The 18,834-nt window shown below is 50.9% G+C and overlaps 1 protein-coding gene across 41 annotated transcripts in view; it reads right to left on the bottom strand.

The window, feature by feature from the left end:
- CTIF (cap binding complex dependent translation initiation factor) overlaps window positions 1-18,834 on the bottom strand; it is a 296,979-nt gene that overhangs the window by 95,239 nt on the left and 182,906 nt on the right. For 23 of the 41 annotated variants that reach the window (XR_011421048.1, XR_011421050.1, XR_011421053.1 and 20 more), the window contains one exon: window positions 2,287-2,773. Coding sequence is in view for 31 of the 41 variants with exons in the window: in XM_023647782.2 (XP_023503550.1) it covers window positions 2,287-2,773 (487 nt within the window). In the remaining 10 variants the exon portion in view is untranslated. Of the gene's footprint in view, window positions 1-2,280; window positions 2,774-18,834 lie in introns of all 41 variants that reach the window. The other 18 variants (XR_011421049.1, XR_011421047.1, XR_002809942.2 and 15 more) reach the window with 1 other exon arrangement.

Here is an 18,834-nt window from a genome sequence, read left to right as displayed (position 1 = left end):
AAATAAGAACTGGGCCAAAGAGAAAACAAGGGGAGGCAGACTAGGTCAGGAAGGGGGGCAGTATCCACAATGCCTGCTAGTTGGTTAGAGGTGCCCAGAGCACCTCCAGAGCGTGGAGACCTTGTCCTCCAGACCCCCGGCCCCTACAGCCCAAGAACGGTCATGTTCTCCGGGTAGAGGGACCCCTGTGGGCACGGCCCTGGCTCTGTGTCCTATGGCGACTGTGCTGGACTTCTACAAGAGATACTGCACACCAAGGACTCCTCCAAAGTGCCTCTAAATGACTGGCACCTCTGGGAGGGAAATTTCAGACAGAACAAACCTCTCACCCTTAAGACATTTCCCTGCAACTGGGACCAGACCTGGGCTGGAGAAGGAAGAAAACAGCATCTGATGGTCTCAAAAGCATTTAGTCCAATACAGTAGACTGGTGGCCGAGAATGCGACCGACTTAACTGCAGGGATGTGAGATCAGGCTAGAAGGGCAGGATCCAGATGTAAAGCCAGGTCCTGCACTTGCCCTTCTGTTCCCAAAAAGGAGGCCTCTGGGCCGGAGGCAATGACTGGGCTTCCAGAACCTGCTCTAGGGCTTTGTGAAGTGGTTTTGCTCTCTGGGCCTCAGTTTCCTCACTGGTCACATGAGGAGGTTAGACTCGATGGTCGGTAGCTTGCCCTGAGCCCTACCGTTGCCTAAGCCCATGTCCTCCTGGTCCAGGAGTCCAGGAGGCCTCACCTGAGGGGAGTCCTTGAAACCGATGTATGGGTGCTAGGGATCTACCTTCTCTATTTTATTCCCCTCTTCCCTACCCTACCCCAACGATCTGGACCCCAAGGGAGGAATAGTGGTCTGTATATAGAATAATAACCACTCATGAGGGTCTTTACGTTTGTTATGACATTTAATCTTCACGGTCTGTCTGCAAGGTGGATAGTATTACATCCATTTTACAGATGAGTAAACTGGGGCTCAGAGAGGTTAGGTGACTTGCCCAAGGTCACCGAGCCCATCAAAGGCATAGTGAGGACCAGGCCTGGTTTGCCGGACTCTGAAGCTCGTGTCGTTTGCACTCGGCAGCACTGGAGATACACTTAGTAGCACTGGAGAGAACTCAGTTAATAACCTCCTCTCCCTGGCTGGGCTGCAGCAACATGCCCTAGAAGCTCTTTAGACGAAACCACACACTGGTCATCAATTGGGAACCTCTTCCAGGCTCCCACCTTCGGGACGTAAGGGAACGAGGGAGGCTTTCCTCCAGGGCCCCAGGGGGAGCGGTGGGGTGGGGGTCTCGGGGCTGGGAAGGGCCAGGAGCAGCATATCAGCCTCAAGAGTTGACCGCGGAAGGGGTCTGATCTGCCTTGTCCTGCTGGAGTGTGGACCTTGGAGGCGAACAGTGGAGGAGGGCAGGGGGAGGAGAGGCGCCGGGGAGAAGCCTAGGACTTGGAGCTTCGCAGAAGCCCCAGAAAAAGGACTCTGTGAGGAGCGCTGGGGGCAGGTTGACCTTCCTCAGGAACTGTTCCTCTCCAAGGGGACCTCACCTGCACTCTTGGCCAGGGAGGCGGAGCTGGGAGGAGCAGAATGGACTTAATGCTGCTGGGGACAGATCCCCACCCCTTCTTTGGGGGCTTGGGGGCACGGCCTCCAGAGCCAGGACTAGAGTGAGGAAAGAGAGGCTCCTGGGGAGCAAAATTTAAGGAAGCCCTCACTCTCAGGGCCATGCCAGTGCAGGGTCAGCACCCAAGTGCTCCTTAAATTTTGTCACTTAGACCCTTCACTGGCCGCTGGTTGATGAAGGAGGGGAATGGTGTTTGCTCACTCTGTCCAACTCACCTTTGCTCTCAACCCTGGCAGGGACCACAGCCCGACTGGGACTTACCTGGGGAGAAGCATCAGTCCCTCTTGTCTGATAAGCTCTGTGTTCTCCCCAATGCCCTTTAGCCCTACCAGGGCAGTATCTGACCCCAGAAAATGCTCGAGGGAAGAACAAGGTCTTCCCTGCGCCCCTCTCATCACCCCCAGGCACGTGTCTCTTCCTCCCCTCCCCTCTCAGACTGGGGGTTGGTAACAAGTGGCCACCTGGGCCTCTTGGCAGGCCAGAAGGTGAGGAACCAGATGTGCTGGAGGGCCTCCCTCTGGTGGCCAGAATCCCTAAGGCAGCGGTGGCCAGATGTGGTGGGTCCAGCCCTGCTTCACTCCCCAGGCCCTCCGACCCCAGCCTACCGACTGATGTGCCTACCTCACGCGGTCCTCTCTGGTGCAAGAGAAAATGAAAAGTCAATTACCGGTACCTTTTCTTTCAGCCTTCGCCGCAGCCTGTCTTTGGAAGACTGGAGCAGGGTAATTTTGGGCCGCTCCCCAATGCGCTCGGGAATAATACTGTCTTTACGTCTCGCCTCAGCCTCTGGACCCCCTGGCTGCTGTGGGGGCAGCCTCTCGGAAGCCGCCGGGGCCAGGGAATCAGGGCTGCGGGGCGGCTCGAGGCCGCTGTGCCCGGTGTCCCCCAGGGCGTCCTCGAGTTTGGGGCTCTCCATGGCCACCGTCTCTTTGGCATTGCGGTGGGCTCCCGACTCCCCCTTGTCGCCGGGGGGGTGCTTCATGTTACTGTGGTGCCAGCGTCGGTTCTGGCTGTAGCCGTGATGGGTGGGCCTCCCTGAGGGGTGGGGCACCGAGCCCCCCTGGTAGGACTTCTGGTGGTCCCTGTTGTGTTTGGCACTGCCCGGCTGGTGGTCACCATGCTGTTGGGGCTTGTTTCCTCCTGGAGGTCTCTGCTGCCGTCTGCAAACCAAGGGAGAGAGATGGAGAGGGGGTCACCAGGTGGGCTGCTCAGGGTCCCCGTGTACAAACAGTGGAAGAGGAATTCCTTGATTTGTTCTTTTATTCACTCTTTCAACACCCTTACTGAGCACCTCCTATGTGCCAGGCTCTGTGATAGGGCCTGGGACACAGCAGAGATTAAGACATACAGGGCCCTGTGATTATAGAAGATTTAAGTCAATCTCTGGCTTAAAATAACTATTTTATCTCCTTATTAGAATATGCATTAATATACGTGTGGGGAACAAAATTAAAGAGCTATGATGGAGTAGACAGTGAACTCTCCCGCCACTGTCCCCAGCCACCCAGTATGTCTTCTTGAAGCAACTCTGTGACTCTTCCAGAGATACTCTATGCATATCCCAGCAAAGAGACACACACAGACCTGCATCCGATGACTCTTTACCATAACGGCCCTTGAAAAGTTCTATCATTTGTTAAACTATTTATTGTGTGTGCATTGACATCTTCACCCCCAAACACCACCAAAATACGCTACAAGAAGTTGTTATAAGCTGAACTGTGTATCCTCCTGCCCTTAATTCATGTGTTGAAGCACCAATCCCTAGTACTTCAGAATGTGACTGTATTTGGAGATACAGTCCAAGAGGTGATTAAGTTGAAATGAGGCCGTTAGGGTAGGTCCCAATCCAATCTGACTGGGGTCCTTAGAATAAAAGGAAATTCGGAATGGAGAGACATCAGGGATGTGTGCACAGAGAGGAAGGACCGTGTGAGGACACAGTGAGAAGGCGGGAGTCTGCAAGCCAAGGAAGGAGACCTCAGGAGAAACCAAACCTGCTGACACCTTGATCTTGGACTTCTAGCCCCTAGAACTGTGAGAAAATAAATGTCCGCTTTCGAGCCACCCAGTCTGTGGTATTTTGTCACGGCAGCCTGAGCAGACTAACGTAGAGGTGATATTTAACATGACGGTTTTAGGCAAAGACAAGCTCACCAATTTACTTGAAACAACACTTTCTAAGCAGAGAATATCATATGGAACAAATCTGAGGTGTGCACCACGCGACGAACCCCAAACATTCTGATTTTTGGACCGAAGGCAAGCAAGGATGGTGGGTGGGTGGGTAGGAGGGGACGTTCTCAGCATCCTTCGGTCTTGTGCATGTGGGCTGCTTCCATCACTGGAAGCACTCCTGTGTTCCACCTCTATTTCACCCTCACGGTGTTTTCCATGCCATAACTTTATTTGAAGTGCAGTTGGAGAACAAGGTAACCATGAGCCCCTCAAAGTGGGTGAAGAAAGTTTGCAGAAAGAATTTACCTTGTAAAGAATAAGTCCCACATTCTCTGGGACCCATCTCTTTGGTGAGTACAACAGACCTTCATCGCATTGCATTTTATGAACAAAGTGTATTTATTTACTTTCAAACTCCTATTACTCACATAAACCCAATTTCAATGATCACTTGATAATTTTTTTACTTTTGAAAATTTGAGGGTATCTTCAGTTGGGGTTAAACATATCATTCTCTTCCATTAAAATTAGTGAAAACATTTTTTTTTTTCCATTGGAAAGCTTTCCCTAGTGGCAGGGTTTTCCAGGGAATTAAAGTTCTTTCCACACAAATGGCAACTTACAACACATAGTATATTAGGAGTAGAAATTAGCATAATATTTGTGGAGGGAAATTTGACAATTTGTCACAAAAGCCTCTAAAACATGTAAACCATTTGCCCCTTGCAATTCCACTTGTGGCAATTTATCCAAAGGAAATGATCAAAGATGTGCACAGCAATGTATGTTCGTCATGGCAGGGCTTATGACAGTGAAAAACCGGAAGTGCAGTGATTAAGAACACGACGAAAGAGTTCACTCTTGTTGATGGAAGAAGGACGTGTTGTAATACGTGCAGCATGGTGCTATAAGGCAAGTATATATATGCACAGAAAAATCTGGAAAGATATACGCCAAAATGCTAACAGTGGTTATCTCTGGAGGATGAGAGGAGGATTTTTCTTCTCTTTTTTTATTTGTGTTTTCTAAATGACTATGAATTAATTTTTCTAAACTTTTTATTGTGAGATAATTATAGATTCACATGCTGCTGTACGAAATAATTCAGAGAGATCTTTTGTATCCTTGACCCAGTTTCCTGCCATGGTATCATCTTGCCAAACTATGGTACAGTATCACAACCAGGATTATGACATTGATACAATCAAGATACAGAGCATTTCCACCAACACAAGGACCCTTCCTGTTGACCTTGTATAGCTAGGCCCACTTCTCTCCCACCACCTCCTCCTTAGCCTCTGGCAACCACTAATCTGGTCTCCATTTCTACAAATTTGTCATCTCAAGAAAGTTATATAAATGGAATCATGCAGTATGTAACCCATTGGGACTGGCTTTTTTCACTTATCATAATTCCCTGGAGATTCATTCAGGTAGTTGCATGTATCAACAGTTCGTTTCTTTTTACTGCTGAGTAGTACTCCATGGTGTGGATATATCAGCGTGTTTAACCATTTACCCACTGAAGGACATCTGGGTTGTTTCCAGTTACTGGCTGTTACGTACAAAGCTGCTAGGAACATTTATGTACCTGGGAGCACCATTGCTGGGTCATATGGTAGTTATATATTTAGTTTTTTAAGAAACCACAGAACTGTTTTCCAGAGAGGCTGGGCCTTTTTTTTTTTTTTTTTTTTTTGCTGAGGAAGATTGGCCCTGAGCTAACATCTGTGCCAATCTTCCTCTATTTTGTATGTGGGTTGCCATTACAGCATGGCTACCGATGAGTGGTGTAGGTCTGTTCCTGGGTACCGAACCCAAGCTGCCAAAGCAGAGTGCACTGAACTTAACCACTAGGCCATGGGGCCGGCCTCAAGGCCGTGCCATTTTACACCCTCACCAGCAATGCATGAGAAGTTTCCAGCCATTATTTCTTTGGGTAATTTTTCAGCCCCACCCTTTTCTCTGCTACTTTCCAGACTCTGAAGACAAGCATGTTAGATTTTCTGTTATGGTCCCTAGATCTGGGAAGCTCCAATCATTCTTTTTCAGTCTACTTTCTCTCAGTGGCTCAGATTGGATCATTTCTATTCTATCTTCCAGTTCACTGGTTCTTTCCTTTGTCCTTTCCATTCTGCTGTTGAGTTTTTAATTTAACCATTCATTTTACATTTGGTTCTTCGTTATATCTTCTCTTTCTTTGCCAAGACCTATTTTTTAACTTGTTTTGAGTGTGTTCCTCATTGTCCTTTGAAGCATTTTTATGCTGGCTGCTTTAAAATCTTTGTCAGATGATTCTAATATTTCTGTCATCTCAGTATTAGTACCTATTGTGTTTTTTCATTCAACTGAGATCTTTCAGGGTTTTGGTATGACACAAGATTTTCAGTTGAAACCTGGACATCTTGGGTATTATGTTATGAGACTCTGGACTTAATCAAACCTTCTGTTTTAGCTGGCTTCTTCTGACCTTGCTCTGGTAGTGGAACGGGTTGTGCTGCCTCGTTACTGCCAGGTGAGGGAGAAGTCAACTTCCCCACTGGGCCTTCTTGGACACCCCAAGGGGAGGTCCTCTTTACTGCTGGGCAGGGGTGGGAGTTTGGGCTCCCCATGCTGACGTCTCCCTGGCTGGGAGGGGTACGGGTGCCATATCCCTGCTCCCATATGGCCCCCAATGACACAGAGGGAGGGGTTCTCAGGGTTAGGGATGAGTCCCAACTTGTCACTTGGCCTTCTCTGACATGGGTAGGGGTGGAGCCGGTTTTTTCTGGGGCACTTTCCTGGAGTAGAGTGAGTGTCGTCTCAGAGTTTTCTGTCTTTCGAGGCTGCCTCTTTCCTGGTCCTTTGGCTAGAGAGAGCCAGCTTTTGTTGGGGCTTTTTGCGTCTGCCTGTGTTTACCGGCATTTCTGGGTTGCCAGCTTCTTTGGCTCCAAGTCTGGGATCTATGAGGCCAAGAAGAAAACTCAAGGAAGTCATCACTGTGTCACTCCTCAGGTCCTATGGTCCCCAACTGGTCTGCCCTCTTCTCTCCACCTTCCAGTCTTCTTATGTTTGCTTTTATATTAAATGTCCAGAGTTTTCAGTTGTTTATATTTATTTTAATAATTTAAGAGTCATTATAAAAACATGTATGGAAGCCTGGTCCACTGAACTGGGTCCTGCTGACTGGGTGTGCCCTGGGCCCTCCTCAGGAGGCCTGCATGGCATTTTCATCCTTGTTGTCCAGGTTTGATCTCATTGGGTACATTCCTGGGGCAAGAGCAGTGCTGCCTTGAGACTTGGGTGGGAGAGGCAGCCCCTCCTCCAAAAGCATCCCCCGGCTGGCACGCCTAAAAAACTCACTTTCACTCCCTAATGGTCTCATTCTAAAAACGGGGATCATCAATGCGTCTACCACTTTAAGTTGCAGAGGAGGGTCAGTCTGCAGTCACAGCAGGGCAGGGACCATCAGCACGAGCACCCAGGAGAGAGTTGGACCCTATCAGCAAAACCCAACATTGAGTCAGATTCCTCCCAGGGATTCCATCACCAACTGGCCTTCAGACTGCCCAGACCTGAGCCCAGATGCCTGAGACACAGGCAGCTCAGAAGCCTGCAGCCCTCATTCTAAGAAGCATGAACTGACTCACGCCGGGAGAGCACGGAAGAAACTCCACAGCCCACCAACTCCCAGGGTGCCATGTGTCTGTGACTTTTCATGAATTCTCTCGACTTTTATTTTTCAGTTACTTTCAACCAGTTGGCCCTTTCTCCCTCGACTCTCTTTGTTCTTCGAGTGTGAGTAATTTTTAAGCCCAGAGAAGAACCTTGGAAATTCCCTGGCAGATAATGCTCGATTCTCACAACTTTTGTCATCCTTATTTAGAATTTTTGTGGTGCCTGCAGCTATTGGCCCAAGGAATGTCCCCAAAGAATGGCTGACCAAGCCCTTCCCAGCAACTGTCTGGCTTCCCACTTGCCATGCATATCAGGGATTTCCCTCTCGCTGCCCAACATCCTTCCCACCCCACCCCACCCCCCAAAAAACCCCAAATAGAACTTCTCTCCACCTGGAGAAGGAAGGAGGGAATTTCTACATGGCTGGCAGTCAAGGGCTCAGAAAGAAATGATCTAGGGCTTGCAGAACTTCTGCTGTTCCTTTCTAGAAATTTAGGGGGGACTGGAATGCCATGTCCTCCTGGTTTGAAAGACCTTAGAGCCAGCCAGTCCTGTGAATACAGCCATCACCAAGAATGTCCCAGCTGGCTGGGCAATGGTGGGTGTTCTCAGACTCACTGTTCCCGGGTGGCAGCTCCTTTACACACATGGAGTGATGTCTGCGGGCAGGAGGGGAAGTGGGAGTCCACCATCAAGGGGCCCCTCCTAACTGGGCAGGCAAGACTAATGGATTCAAAAGGAGGAGGTCTGATGCGCGGCTGGACGGCAAAAGAGATTGGCTGGCTGGCCCCTGGGAGGGAAGAGCCAGATGCCACTGGGGACAAGGGACACAGAGCCTGCCTCTTTCTTCTCCCTTCCTGTTCAAGGCCCTGCTTTGTTCTCAGGGCCAATGAACGCCGGGACTGGCCTCTATGTGCAGGCCGGTCAAGAATTTTTCTTCCCATTTTACAGATCAGCCAGCTGAGGCTCAGTGAGGGGAAGCCCCACAAGCAGAGGGCCTTGTAGAGGTCTCAGCTAGTCACGTCACCAGCACCTCCCTCTCGTCACTCGCCCCACTCACCCTCCGATCCAGCCCCCTCAGGAGAGAAGGGCTGAATTGCCGCTATGACCCACAGCGGGGACGGCCACAGGAGGCCCACATCCTCAGCTTGGGAAGGAGCTGAGAGGTCCCTGACCACTTGAACGGATTTGGGGCTGGACCTCAGTCCCCAACGATGGGGACCCGGGCCTCCGTGCTCTGGCCATTCACAAGTATTTGTCGGCAAGACCTGGCTGAGCTGGCCAAAACCGGCTCCTCTCTCTTGTGTGTCTGCTGGCCCCGGGTTTCGTCGATACCTTCCTTCAGGGGCCAGCTGGCTGCTCACCACGGAACCTGTGGGTTTAGGTTTGGACGGGATGGGGATGAGCCGCTTTCACTCCCAGCGGCTGGGCAAGGAAGCCACATTTGGTCTCGGATACATGGATGTGTGGATCCAGGTTTTGGAGACATACTAAGCATGCAGTTGTGCAGCCCTGCAAGCAAAGAAGACAAAGATCCACTCCCTGCCTGCTTCCGATGCCCCCATCTCTCTGGGGAAGTTCTCCCTGGTGGGGGTGGGGGTGGGGGTGGGGGGATGGCTTAGGAGATAAGATTAATATTCCATTTGTGTTGCTGGCAACACCTGCTGTTAGGAAATAATGCTTTACTTTTTTTGAGAATGGAAATTGTCAGTACGCTTTTTCCATCACTCATCTAGTTTATTCTTTCTTCTCTGGGTTCTGAAATCAGATGTCTTGTTACACTCTAAGATTGCTCTCTTTTATTAAAAAAAAAAGTTCTCGGAACACCACAGCTGCATTTCGGGAGGTGGGTTTCGGGAGAATAACTTCAGATTTCGTTTTAAAAAATGGTTTTAACAGCAGTCCGAAGGCAGACAAACATCTCTCTGTTCATTTTTTATTTCATAATCGTTACCAACTAGATATTCCGAGGGCCACTGACTTATTATGGGTCTCTCAATGTCGGACACTTTACCACATAATTTGTAGGTCTGCTTAAAAATTTCTGAAAGCAAAATTCCTAGGGCGAGTGGTTTTAAAACTATGCACGGGCTCATATTTCTTGCCTTCAGGAAAGTGATGACTGCTCATTACTAGCTCAGGCGCCTCCATTCCTGCCCACCTACACACGGGGTCCCACCGCCCCTGCCCCAGCCTCCGGGACAAAGCAAGGGCTGCGGCGAGATGCAGGGGCTCGGGCGTGGGGCTTCTCTGCAGCTTGGGGGCTGCTTAGCTTAGTGATGGCATGTGGGGCCCGGAAATGAAGGTGGCCCACCACACACACCCGCCCTGTTTGCAGAGTGGCTGGGCAGTCTGACAAGGAAAAGCATAAGGCAGCCTTATTTCCGTCTTGAGAGAGCCAACTGAGGGAAGCATGATATTGGCTTAACAAAGGAACAAGGATCATAGTGGCCTGTATTAATTGAGCACCTACACACTCTCAGGGATGACTTAGACGATGGAAATCCATAGTCTGTTCTGCAGGACACTCCTTGTCAGGTCCGTCTGCGAGACTGCAGCCAGCCCAGAGTTTGGCTCAGCCACTCACAGTAATGTGGCTCGGGGGATGTCACCTCTCTGTGTCTCTGTTCCCAGCTGTGTCAGTCCCCACCTCAGGGGTGGCTGAGAGCATCACACGAATGACAGCATGATAGCTGAGATGAGAAAGCCAAGGTTCAGAGAGGTTGCTTTGTTTGCCTTGGGTTGCCCAGTTAGTCAGTGGCAAAGCCTGCAGTGAATTCTGATCTGTGTTTCTGCTCTAGTGTACTGCCGGAAAAGCTCTGTGATTGGATTGAACAATTACTTCTCTGGGGTCTTAGCGGTCTCTGGAGAACCAGGGGGCATCACTGCAAAGCTCAGGGAACGGAATCACCCTGTAATTGCCATGGCCATCATCAACATCACGGCAGCAACAGCAGCACCGGCTAGCTGGCTTTCTGAGGGCCAGGTCCACTCCCACACCGGGTTCTCCTGGCAATCCCACGAGGAGAGTGCCCGCGTGCTCCAGGAACACTCCTGCTGCCTCGGATGGTCAGCCAAGCTTTAGACCACCCCGCCCCCCTACCAACTCCAAGAGACTGTGGGACTCTCCTTTCGCTCAGAGTTGCATAGGAAATAATTCAAGAGCGAAGGCTCTGCCAGCCGAGGCAAAAGTTCATGAGGAAGTTCAGTATTTCACTGCATGGATTGAAAGCTTTTGAAAGCAGATGTTTACCTGACCAAAGGGACGCTCTGGAGTGGAAATGAGAGGGTCTGACTGCGCCTCTGAGTCCTGAAGGCAGAGAAAAGACTCTTCCCACCGACTACTATGGAATGAATGAACGAAGGGATGATGAGGGGAAAGGCTGGTTCACTTATGGCTTCATCAATTAAATGTGTTCTGAGATTCTGCTCTGCCTGGAGGTTAATCAGAGGTGCCAGTGGGCTTGCCCAGGGCCACATTGCTCCTGGAACCCTCAGGGAAGCTGGCAGTGGGGGAGCGACAAAGCTGTTCAGCTGTCCCTAAGAAGCCTCTCAATACCTCCTCTAATCCCATCTGGGCTTCAAGGCCCAGATCTGCCCAGGAGCCATCCCAGTCCCAGGGTGCCCCCTCCCTCTCTCCAGACTCCTAATGTGATTATAGTCTGAACTTCCCTATATATAGTCTCTGCCACCGGATGGCTGGATGGCCGGATGGCCTTGTCTGTGTCCCTCGTCTGCCCTTAAAAGCATCCACTTCCTTTGGATGGGGCAGAACCTTCTCTAAATCTGCCCTGAAGTTTGGCATGGGGTTGGGCATTTATTCATGCCTCAAGTGAGCCCTGCAATGTGCCAGGCCCTGGGGACACAGCAGCACCTCAGACACAGGGCAGTGCCCTCATGGAGCTTCATTACAGAAATAGGTATCTGGCTACAACTAGGGACAAGAGTCACAAAGGAAAGGAAGCAGAGAGCAGCCCGGGGGTCCATCCTTGTCTGGTCCTGGAGGCAGGACCGGCCACATAATTTGTGGGACCCAGTGCAAAATGAAAACGTGGGTCTCTTGTTCAAAAACCGTTGTTAAGAACTTCAAGACAGGGGCTGGCCCCGTGGCCGAGTGGTTAAGCTGGCGCGCTCCGCTGCAGGCGGCCCAGTGTTTCGTTGGTTTGAATCCTGGGCGCGGACATGGCGCTGCTCATCGGACCACGCTGAGGCAGCGTCCCACATGCCACAACTAGAAGGACCCACAACGAAGAATATACAACTATGTACCGGGGGACTTTGGGGAGAAAAAGGAAAAAATAAAGTCTTTAAAAAAAAAAAAGAACTTCAAGACAGCCGAAGCAGAGCATGAAGCCAAGGGTGGCCCTTCTGAGCATGGGTCCTGTGCAGCCCCACAGATCACACACCCACAAAGCTGGCCCTGCCCAGAGGCAGCCCCGAGAAAGGGGCTGGAACTGAGGTCAGAAGGATACAGAGTAATAGTAAAAAAAACAGGCTAACATATATGAAGTATTAACCATGTGCCAGGCTTCCCTTTAACCCTGCAGGGCAGGACTACTGTTGACTCGTTTTACAGAGAGTTCAGTGGGGCACAGAAAGGGTAAATACTTGCCCGAGGCCACACAGCTTGCAGGAGGCAGAGCCTGGGTTTGAACTCAGGTAATTTGGCCCTTGAGTGTGTGCCCTCACCCACCACGCTCGTCGGTCTCAAGGCTTTGAGTCCTGTTCCAGGGTCCTGAGGGCCTGGGGCAGCTGCACCTCCTGCCAAGTCACTAAAACTCAAATCCAGAGAATGGCAGGCCTTGACCCAAAGCTGGCGGGGGAAGGGGCCGTGAGCACGGCATAGAAGCAAAGGCCGAAGGCTGGGCCTGGGGGCCCCGGGAACGGAGAAGCTGAGGCCTGTGAGACGGAAAGCCTGGGAGGGCTCTGGACAGGAGCTGGGGTCGAGGTTTGGAAATCCGGCCTTCCAGCCTTGGCTCCACTGCGTCTGGGGAAAACCACAGAAGCCACATGTGGCCCTCGGGTTTCCATCTGTGCTGGGAACAATCCTTTCCCCACCGCCGTCTGTGAGTTCCTGCGGCTGGGGCCTGTGGGCAGGGCTGGGGGAGTCGGGTTTCGGGGGGCCCTCTGGCTCCACTGCTGCACCCTGGGGGAGGGAGGGTGAAGCTGCAGGCCCCGCCACCTTGGTCCACCATGGAGCAGCACAGAGGCCACAGCGAAGCGGCTGTCTCCGGGGTGTCGGATGGGGCGCTGCGTCCCTCCACTGCGGAGGCATTTCTAAGGCCTCCTCTCAACCCCACTGGAAACCCAGGGCTCTCAGCTTCGATTTGCTGGCGGCTTTGGCAAACCACCCAAGTCCCCACGTCTCAGTGTTCCTACCTGCAGAACGGGAATACCAAATCCCCACTCACAGCCTTCTCCAAGGCGACTTCCCACCCCCTCTGCATTCCTGCCTGGATCACAAGGTTGGTCTGAAGTTACAATACAATAAAGCCCGGGAGAGCCTTCGGGGGAACAAAGGCACATTATAAATACGAGGTATTATTTTTGTTCCAGATGAATCAGGCATTCCAAGAATCCTTGGCCTCGTACGTTCTGAGGCAGCGTGATGTCATGGGAAGAGCACGCGGCTGCCCTGGTGGACTGCTTCCAGGGGAAGGCCCTCGCCCTTCCGCCCGGCCCTGCCAGGCCCTGCCGTCTCCAAGATCCGGCCTGTGGACCCTCAGTGCAGCCTGCTGGCGGGTCCCAGCATCCCCCGAGCTAGGTACCCACCCTGGGCGCTCACTCCTCGGAGGGTGGACACCAGCCATGGAATGGCTAAGTCTCAGCTGGGATGTCCAATTTTCCGGCTCTTCCTACCTGTGACTAATTGACTGAGACATGAGAATCAACACCAGGAAGCAAAATCTGGCCATGCCACCTTTCTGGAGTCTTGAGACTCTGCCAGCTCCCACCCACTTTTTCTAAGGAACTGAGGAGGCCTGACTGCGGGTGTGAACTTGCCCTGCTGTGTGGCCTTCACCCACAGCCCCTCGCTGCTTGGAATACAGAAGGTGCTCAACACAAACTCCCAGGGTATTCACCAAGAGGCAACACACTGTCGTCCTTTAAAGTATGGACTTTGGAGCTAGACCTCCAGAGCTCAAAGCCTGGCTCTGCACTTCTAGCTGTGCAACGTTGGACAAGTTCCTTAACTTCTCTGGGCCTTAGCTTCTTCATCTGTAAAACAGAGACAGAGAGAGTACTCATCTCATATGGTTCCTGGGAATTTTAAAGGAGTAAGTGTTATATTAGTCTTGGCTTGTAATGGTATTATGTTGTGGGTTTTCTAAGCAACATAGCATGAATCTATCAGACATTCAGAGGAAGTAATGAGCATTAGTGCGCCCACAGTACAGATGAAAGAACCGAGGCTATCGGGAAACAGGCTGTTTCAAGTGTCAGGAATCAAGGAAGAAACCCTAGGATGTCCGGCTTCCGGCTTCTGCTCTCATTCTGGCCTCTGAGGGCTGCATTTTGGACACAGTTTCCCACCGTGAAAGTCTCCATCTCTCACCACCATCATCCCTAGGGAAACACTGCCCAAAGGGTGCCCACAGGCTCGGGGGCTGCCTGCAATGACTTCCTTTACTCTCAGCGTAAAGCCTGGCCATCAGTGTCCACCACAGCTGGTCAGTGGGCCTCAGTGGGCCTCGTGTTATCTCGCCAATTGATTTCAGAGGTCCACTCGGAACTAGGCCTTTTCTCATCACCTATTTTAATCTCACCATCTCTGTGCAGTCGGACAGCCCCCAAACTGGGACAGGTAGGACAAAGAGGAAGGGGGATGGAGAGAAAGTCCCCTAATTTTATTCCCAGGTGTGACCAACTGCTGAGCCCTTCTGAACTATGGAGGAAGGAAAGCCAGACACACAGTCTGAGCTCACCTCGGATGGAGCAACTGCCTCTCAGGGAGAGGAGGGGTTGCCTGGGGATGGAGTGAGATCCCCATCACTGGAGGTGTTAAATCACTGACCAGCAGTTAGCTGTGGAGACCTCCTATTCCTACCTGCCCATTCTGCAATCAGCACCTCCTCCAGGAAGCCCTACTGGATCTCAGCAGCACCCCCCGAGTCCTCACCTGGAGAGGCAGCATGATGCAGTGACAAGTTGGGAATCAGACACACCTGGCATCACATCCTTGTTCTGCCCCATCTTGCTGGGTGATCTTGGACAAGGTGCCTAACCTCTCTGCCCCTCAGTTGTCTTATCAATCAAATGGACCTCACCACTGGAAAATAGGCGGGGGGCGGAGCTGAAAGGGACCATCACGGGGCTGCATGACAAACCCTGCCCTCTCACGCCTCTGCCTCAGACCAGCCCTGAGAGGTGACCCCAGGCCTTCATGGCCAGCCCTGGGGGGCTCTGGGACAGGGCCCCAGGTGAAGGAAAGCAGCCTCTGTTATGGGACTAGGGCGGTCCCTGAGCTGAAGCTCCCCTGAGCAGAATTCCAGGCTCTCTGGGGAAACGCTGCCGGCTGCCTGCCGTCTCACTCCATCAGCCATCGCACCCCCGCCACCCTCCTGGCACAGCCTCCTCCCTCACAACTTCATTATGACAGGTTTGCTCTGTCCCCATAGGGCCGTTTCTCCATCCAGGGAAGGAGAGGAAATGTGAAATGGAGCTAGCTGGAGGAGGGCCTCCCTTGGGCCACACTGCTCAGCCAGAGCTGGGGGAACTGACAAGCCCACGGCGAGACGTCCTGGTGGGGAGAGAGCCGCTCAGCAGCTTCACGCACATCACACACCCCAGCCCCAGCCCAGTCGTCTCAGGACACGGCGGCCCAGCAGAGGGGTTCTTGGGCTAGAATCCTTCAAGGTGCAAGGGGACCTGGAGCAGATACCGATGGCTTCACAGTAAATACCCGTCAGCCAGGATTCAGTGTATATATTCAGGGACGTTTAGATGGGTGACGAGGACTTAGTCTCCCTAGCTCCCAAATGCTGGGGTCTTGAGGCTTACAGTGGCGAGTTTAAAATCAACCCAGGACTCTCCGTGACAGTAGAAAGACGACTAGTAAAACTAGAAGGAATGATGGAATTAGAAAATCATTTGGTGACCATCACCACAATAATTGTTTCAAAGAAGAATCATCTGTGGAGTCCAGTGGGTGAAAGTTTAAGGAAAAGCAGAATATTGACATAGTCTCAAGGTATGTCCCCATCAGCTATTTCTTAATTACAAAGGGAAAACTCGTAACTTTACAGTAGAGAAACTAGGCAGACACTGCCTTCGCCAGGTGACTGAAGTTACCATCACCGGTCACGGGACGAAAGGACAGCAGGAGTCTCCCAACATGATGCACCAGGAAGGACCCAACATCAGTAAGTTCACGCAACACGATTCTCATCAGGGGGAAATACCAGACACACCCAAATGGAGGGACTTGCTACAAAAATAACTAGTCATTCTTAAAAAAAGTCAATGTCCTGAAACACAAAGCCTTGGAAACTGTCCCCTGATTAAAAGAAACTAAAGAGACATGACAACTGAATGTAACCCATGATCTAAGATTACTGGAGAAACAGGAGTAAGGATGGTGGGGAGTAGATCACAGTATCGTATCTGAGTTAGTTTCCTGATTCTGATCATTGTACTGTGGTGATGAAAAAAAGTCTTTGTGGGGCCGGCCTGGTGGTGCAGCGGTTAAGTTCGCACGTTCCGCTTCTCGGCGGCCTGGGGTTAGCCGGTTCGGATCCCGGGTGCCGCTTGGCAAAAAGCCATGCTGTGGTAGGCGTCCCACATACAAAGTAGAGGAAGATGGGCATGGATGTTAGCTCAGGGCCAGTCTTCCTCAGCAAAAAGAGGAAGATTGGCAGCAGATGTTAGCTCAGGGCTAATCTTGCTCAAAAAAAAAAAAGTCTTTGTTTTAAAGAAACAAGACTGCAAAGTAATTAGCCATAGAAAGGCAATTTACTCTCACGGAGGTCAGGAAAAAAATGTACATGAGAGAGAGAAAGATACAGCAAATGTGGTCAAATGTTAATATTTGAGGAATCTGGGTGGAAAGAATATGGGAATTCTTTGCATTATTCTTGCAACTCTTCTGAGAGTCTGAAATTTTGTCAAAATCAAAAGTTTTACAAAACAATACGATTTGGTCAGAAGGGGAAAAGTAGAGAGGACATTCTAGAAGAAACGCCAGACTCAACAAAGGCTTGCTGGTGATTTTTCTTGAGTTAATTTCTTATGCACCAGGCAAATCAAATCAATTACGGTAAAATTGACCTCAGAGGGTCCTGCTTCACCGGGCAGCAGGTTAAACTGCAGAGACCCCTCCCCATAGGGGTGGTCCCACCAGAATGGAATGCAGAGCTCACTTGTGCATTTGTGTCCTTGAAACCCATCGGAAGTCCTTAGTGAAACTCGAGTGTCGGGCACAGACTCTCCTACCTTCCGGGAGACACCAGCCTGGATGGACCCCGTGCACCCTCGTAAACAAGTCAGATTGCCCTTTTAGAGAAAACTTGCAGGGTTGCACTTCCCAAAGCAAGCCCCTGTTCCCCGGGGCAGGTCTGTCTTGCACCCACCAGGAGACCTAGCTCCTCAATGAGCGGCAAAAAGCAAATATTTTTATTCTTCTTATTTTTACACTTGTGGAAAGTGAGACAGTCTAGTGGGCTGGCCACAGCCTTGTTCAATTCTTTTAGACTTGAGAACTCCCCTCACAGTAACATATCACCTCGCAAACACCCTTAGGAATTTAAAAAATATTTTGTTTGTTATTTTCAGCGGTATTTGAGAAAAAAGCTATTTATGTAAAACAGTTTTTTTTTTTTGAGGAAGATTAGCCCTGAGCTAACATCCACCGCCAATCCTCCTCTTTTTGCTGAGGAAGAGTGGCCCTGAGCTAACATCTGTGCCCATCTTCCTCTACTTAAATGTGGGACACCTGCCACAGCATGGCTTGATGAGGGGTGGGTAGGTTCGTGCCTGGGATCCAAACCGGCAAACCCAGGGCCACCAAAGCAGAGCGCGCAAACTTAACCACTGTGCCACCGGTCAGCCCCTAAACATGGTTTTTAGATTGATATGTTATTGGGAGTGAATGATAGGGTTCATGTTTAACATGATCTTTACCAACATTAATGAACACAGGCAACCTTTAACCTTCTCCTGCTGACCAAGTGATGCCTTCTCCTTCATTTACTGTAAATGAGTTACAAAAGCAAAAGCATGATTTTCTACAAAGAAATTTCAAAATGACATATCACCGTTACTTTGTGGCTCTGGCACCAGACACGTGCCAACACGGAGGCTAACGTTTGACTATATAAGGCAGAAAAAGAAACAAAAAGCAAAAACTGATTTTGTGGCCCACTGTTTGGAATTCTTGAATTTTATGTTTGTTTTTATAAAATAAAAATCTGCTTGTTTGCTTTTGTAATTTTCTTGCTTTGTTTTAAGATGACGAGACGTGAGACTTTGCAGGAAGCGCTTGCGATCCCTTCAGCCCACAGAGCTGGGCGTGAGCGTGGAGGGTCTCAACTCCCCGTGAACAGAGCCGGTCTCTGCAGCTGGAGGAGTCGAGCTCGAAGGGGTCTGGGAGCTGCCACTCAAGGACTCTGACCAGACGGATGGGACTCCCGGGCCAGGGCAGAGCACCCGAGGCAGATGTGCAGAACGATTGTGCGTTCCTCCTAAACCAGCCTTTTAATATCAGTGTTCTTTAATGCTTCCTGCCTTTAACCAACTGTCCATTATGGGTAAAAATTAAATATTTGACTAAGAATAAAAATAATTTCTAACTGCGTAATGGTTGAAACCATCAAAGTGGCTGGTGGGGCTGCTGAATGATGATTTGGCTGAGTGGCTGAGTCTCGGCTGGCCTCTCTGACCTCCATGAAGCCCAGTGCTCACGCCACCCGCATGGGTAGGTTCCACACTGTGCGGTTCTAAAGGTGAAAAGATACCCCTGGCATGAGGGCAAGAGCTTGACTCTGGGGCCAGCCAGACCTGGGTTCAAATCAGGGCCCCTGGGCAAGGCTCTTTCTGGTCTGTGCCTCAGTTTCCCTTTTGTAAAATGTGGGAATAATGATGAGAGGAGTATTGCACAAGGTTCTGAGAATTACACGAGCTTCACTTGGCCCAGGGCCTGATATGGAGCAAGGGCTCAGTGACGAGCTCCCACCGCTGCTGTCAGAGCTTCATTTGGGAAACAGCAGCAGTAACAAGACAGGACTCTGGGCACGGGGCTCTTACCCAGGAGAACCCAGGAGGCCCAAGCCCAGAAGACACCTCCCCTAGCATCCTCAGGGTTCCATGGCAAGCCCAGCAACTTCCATGAGACATCAGGTTTGCAGCTCCAGTGTGGGGCGTTCGGAAGGGTTTGGCCTCCAAGGGAGTG

The sequence above is a fragment of the Equus caballus genome, chromosome 8 (assembly GCF_041296265.1).
Source record: "Equus caballus isolate H_3958 breed thoroughbred chromosome 8, TB-T2T, whole genome shotgun sequence".
In the NCBI taxonomy this organism is placed as follows: Eukaryota; Metazoa; Chordata; class Mammalia; order Perissodactyla; family Equidae; genus Equus; species Equus caballus.
Note: the sequence above shows the minus strand (reverse complement) of the source record. Positions and strands in the feature narration are given on the sequence as shown.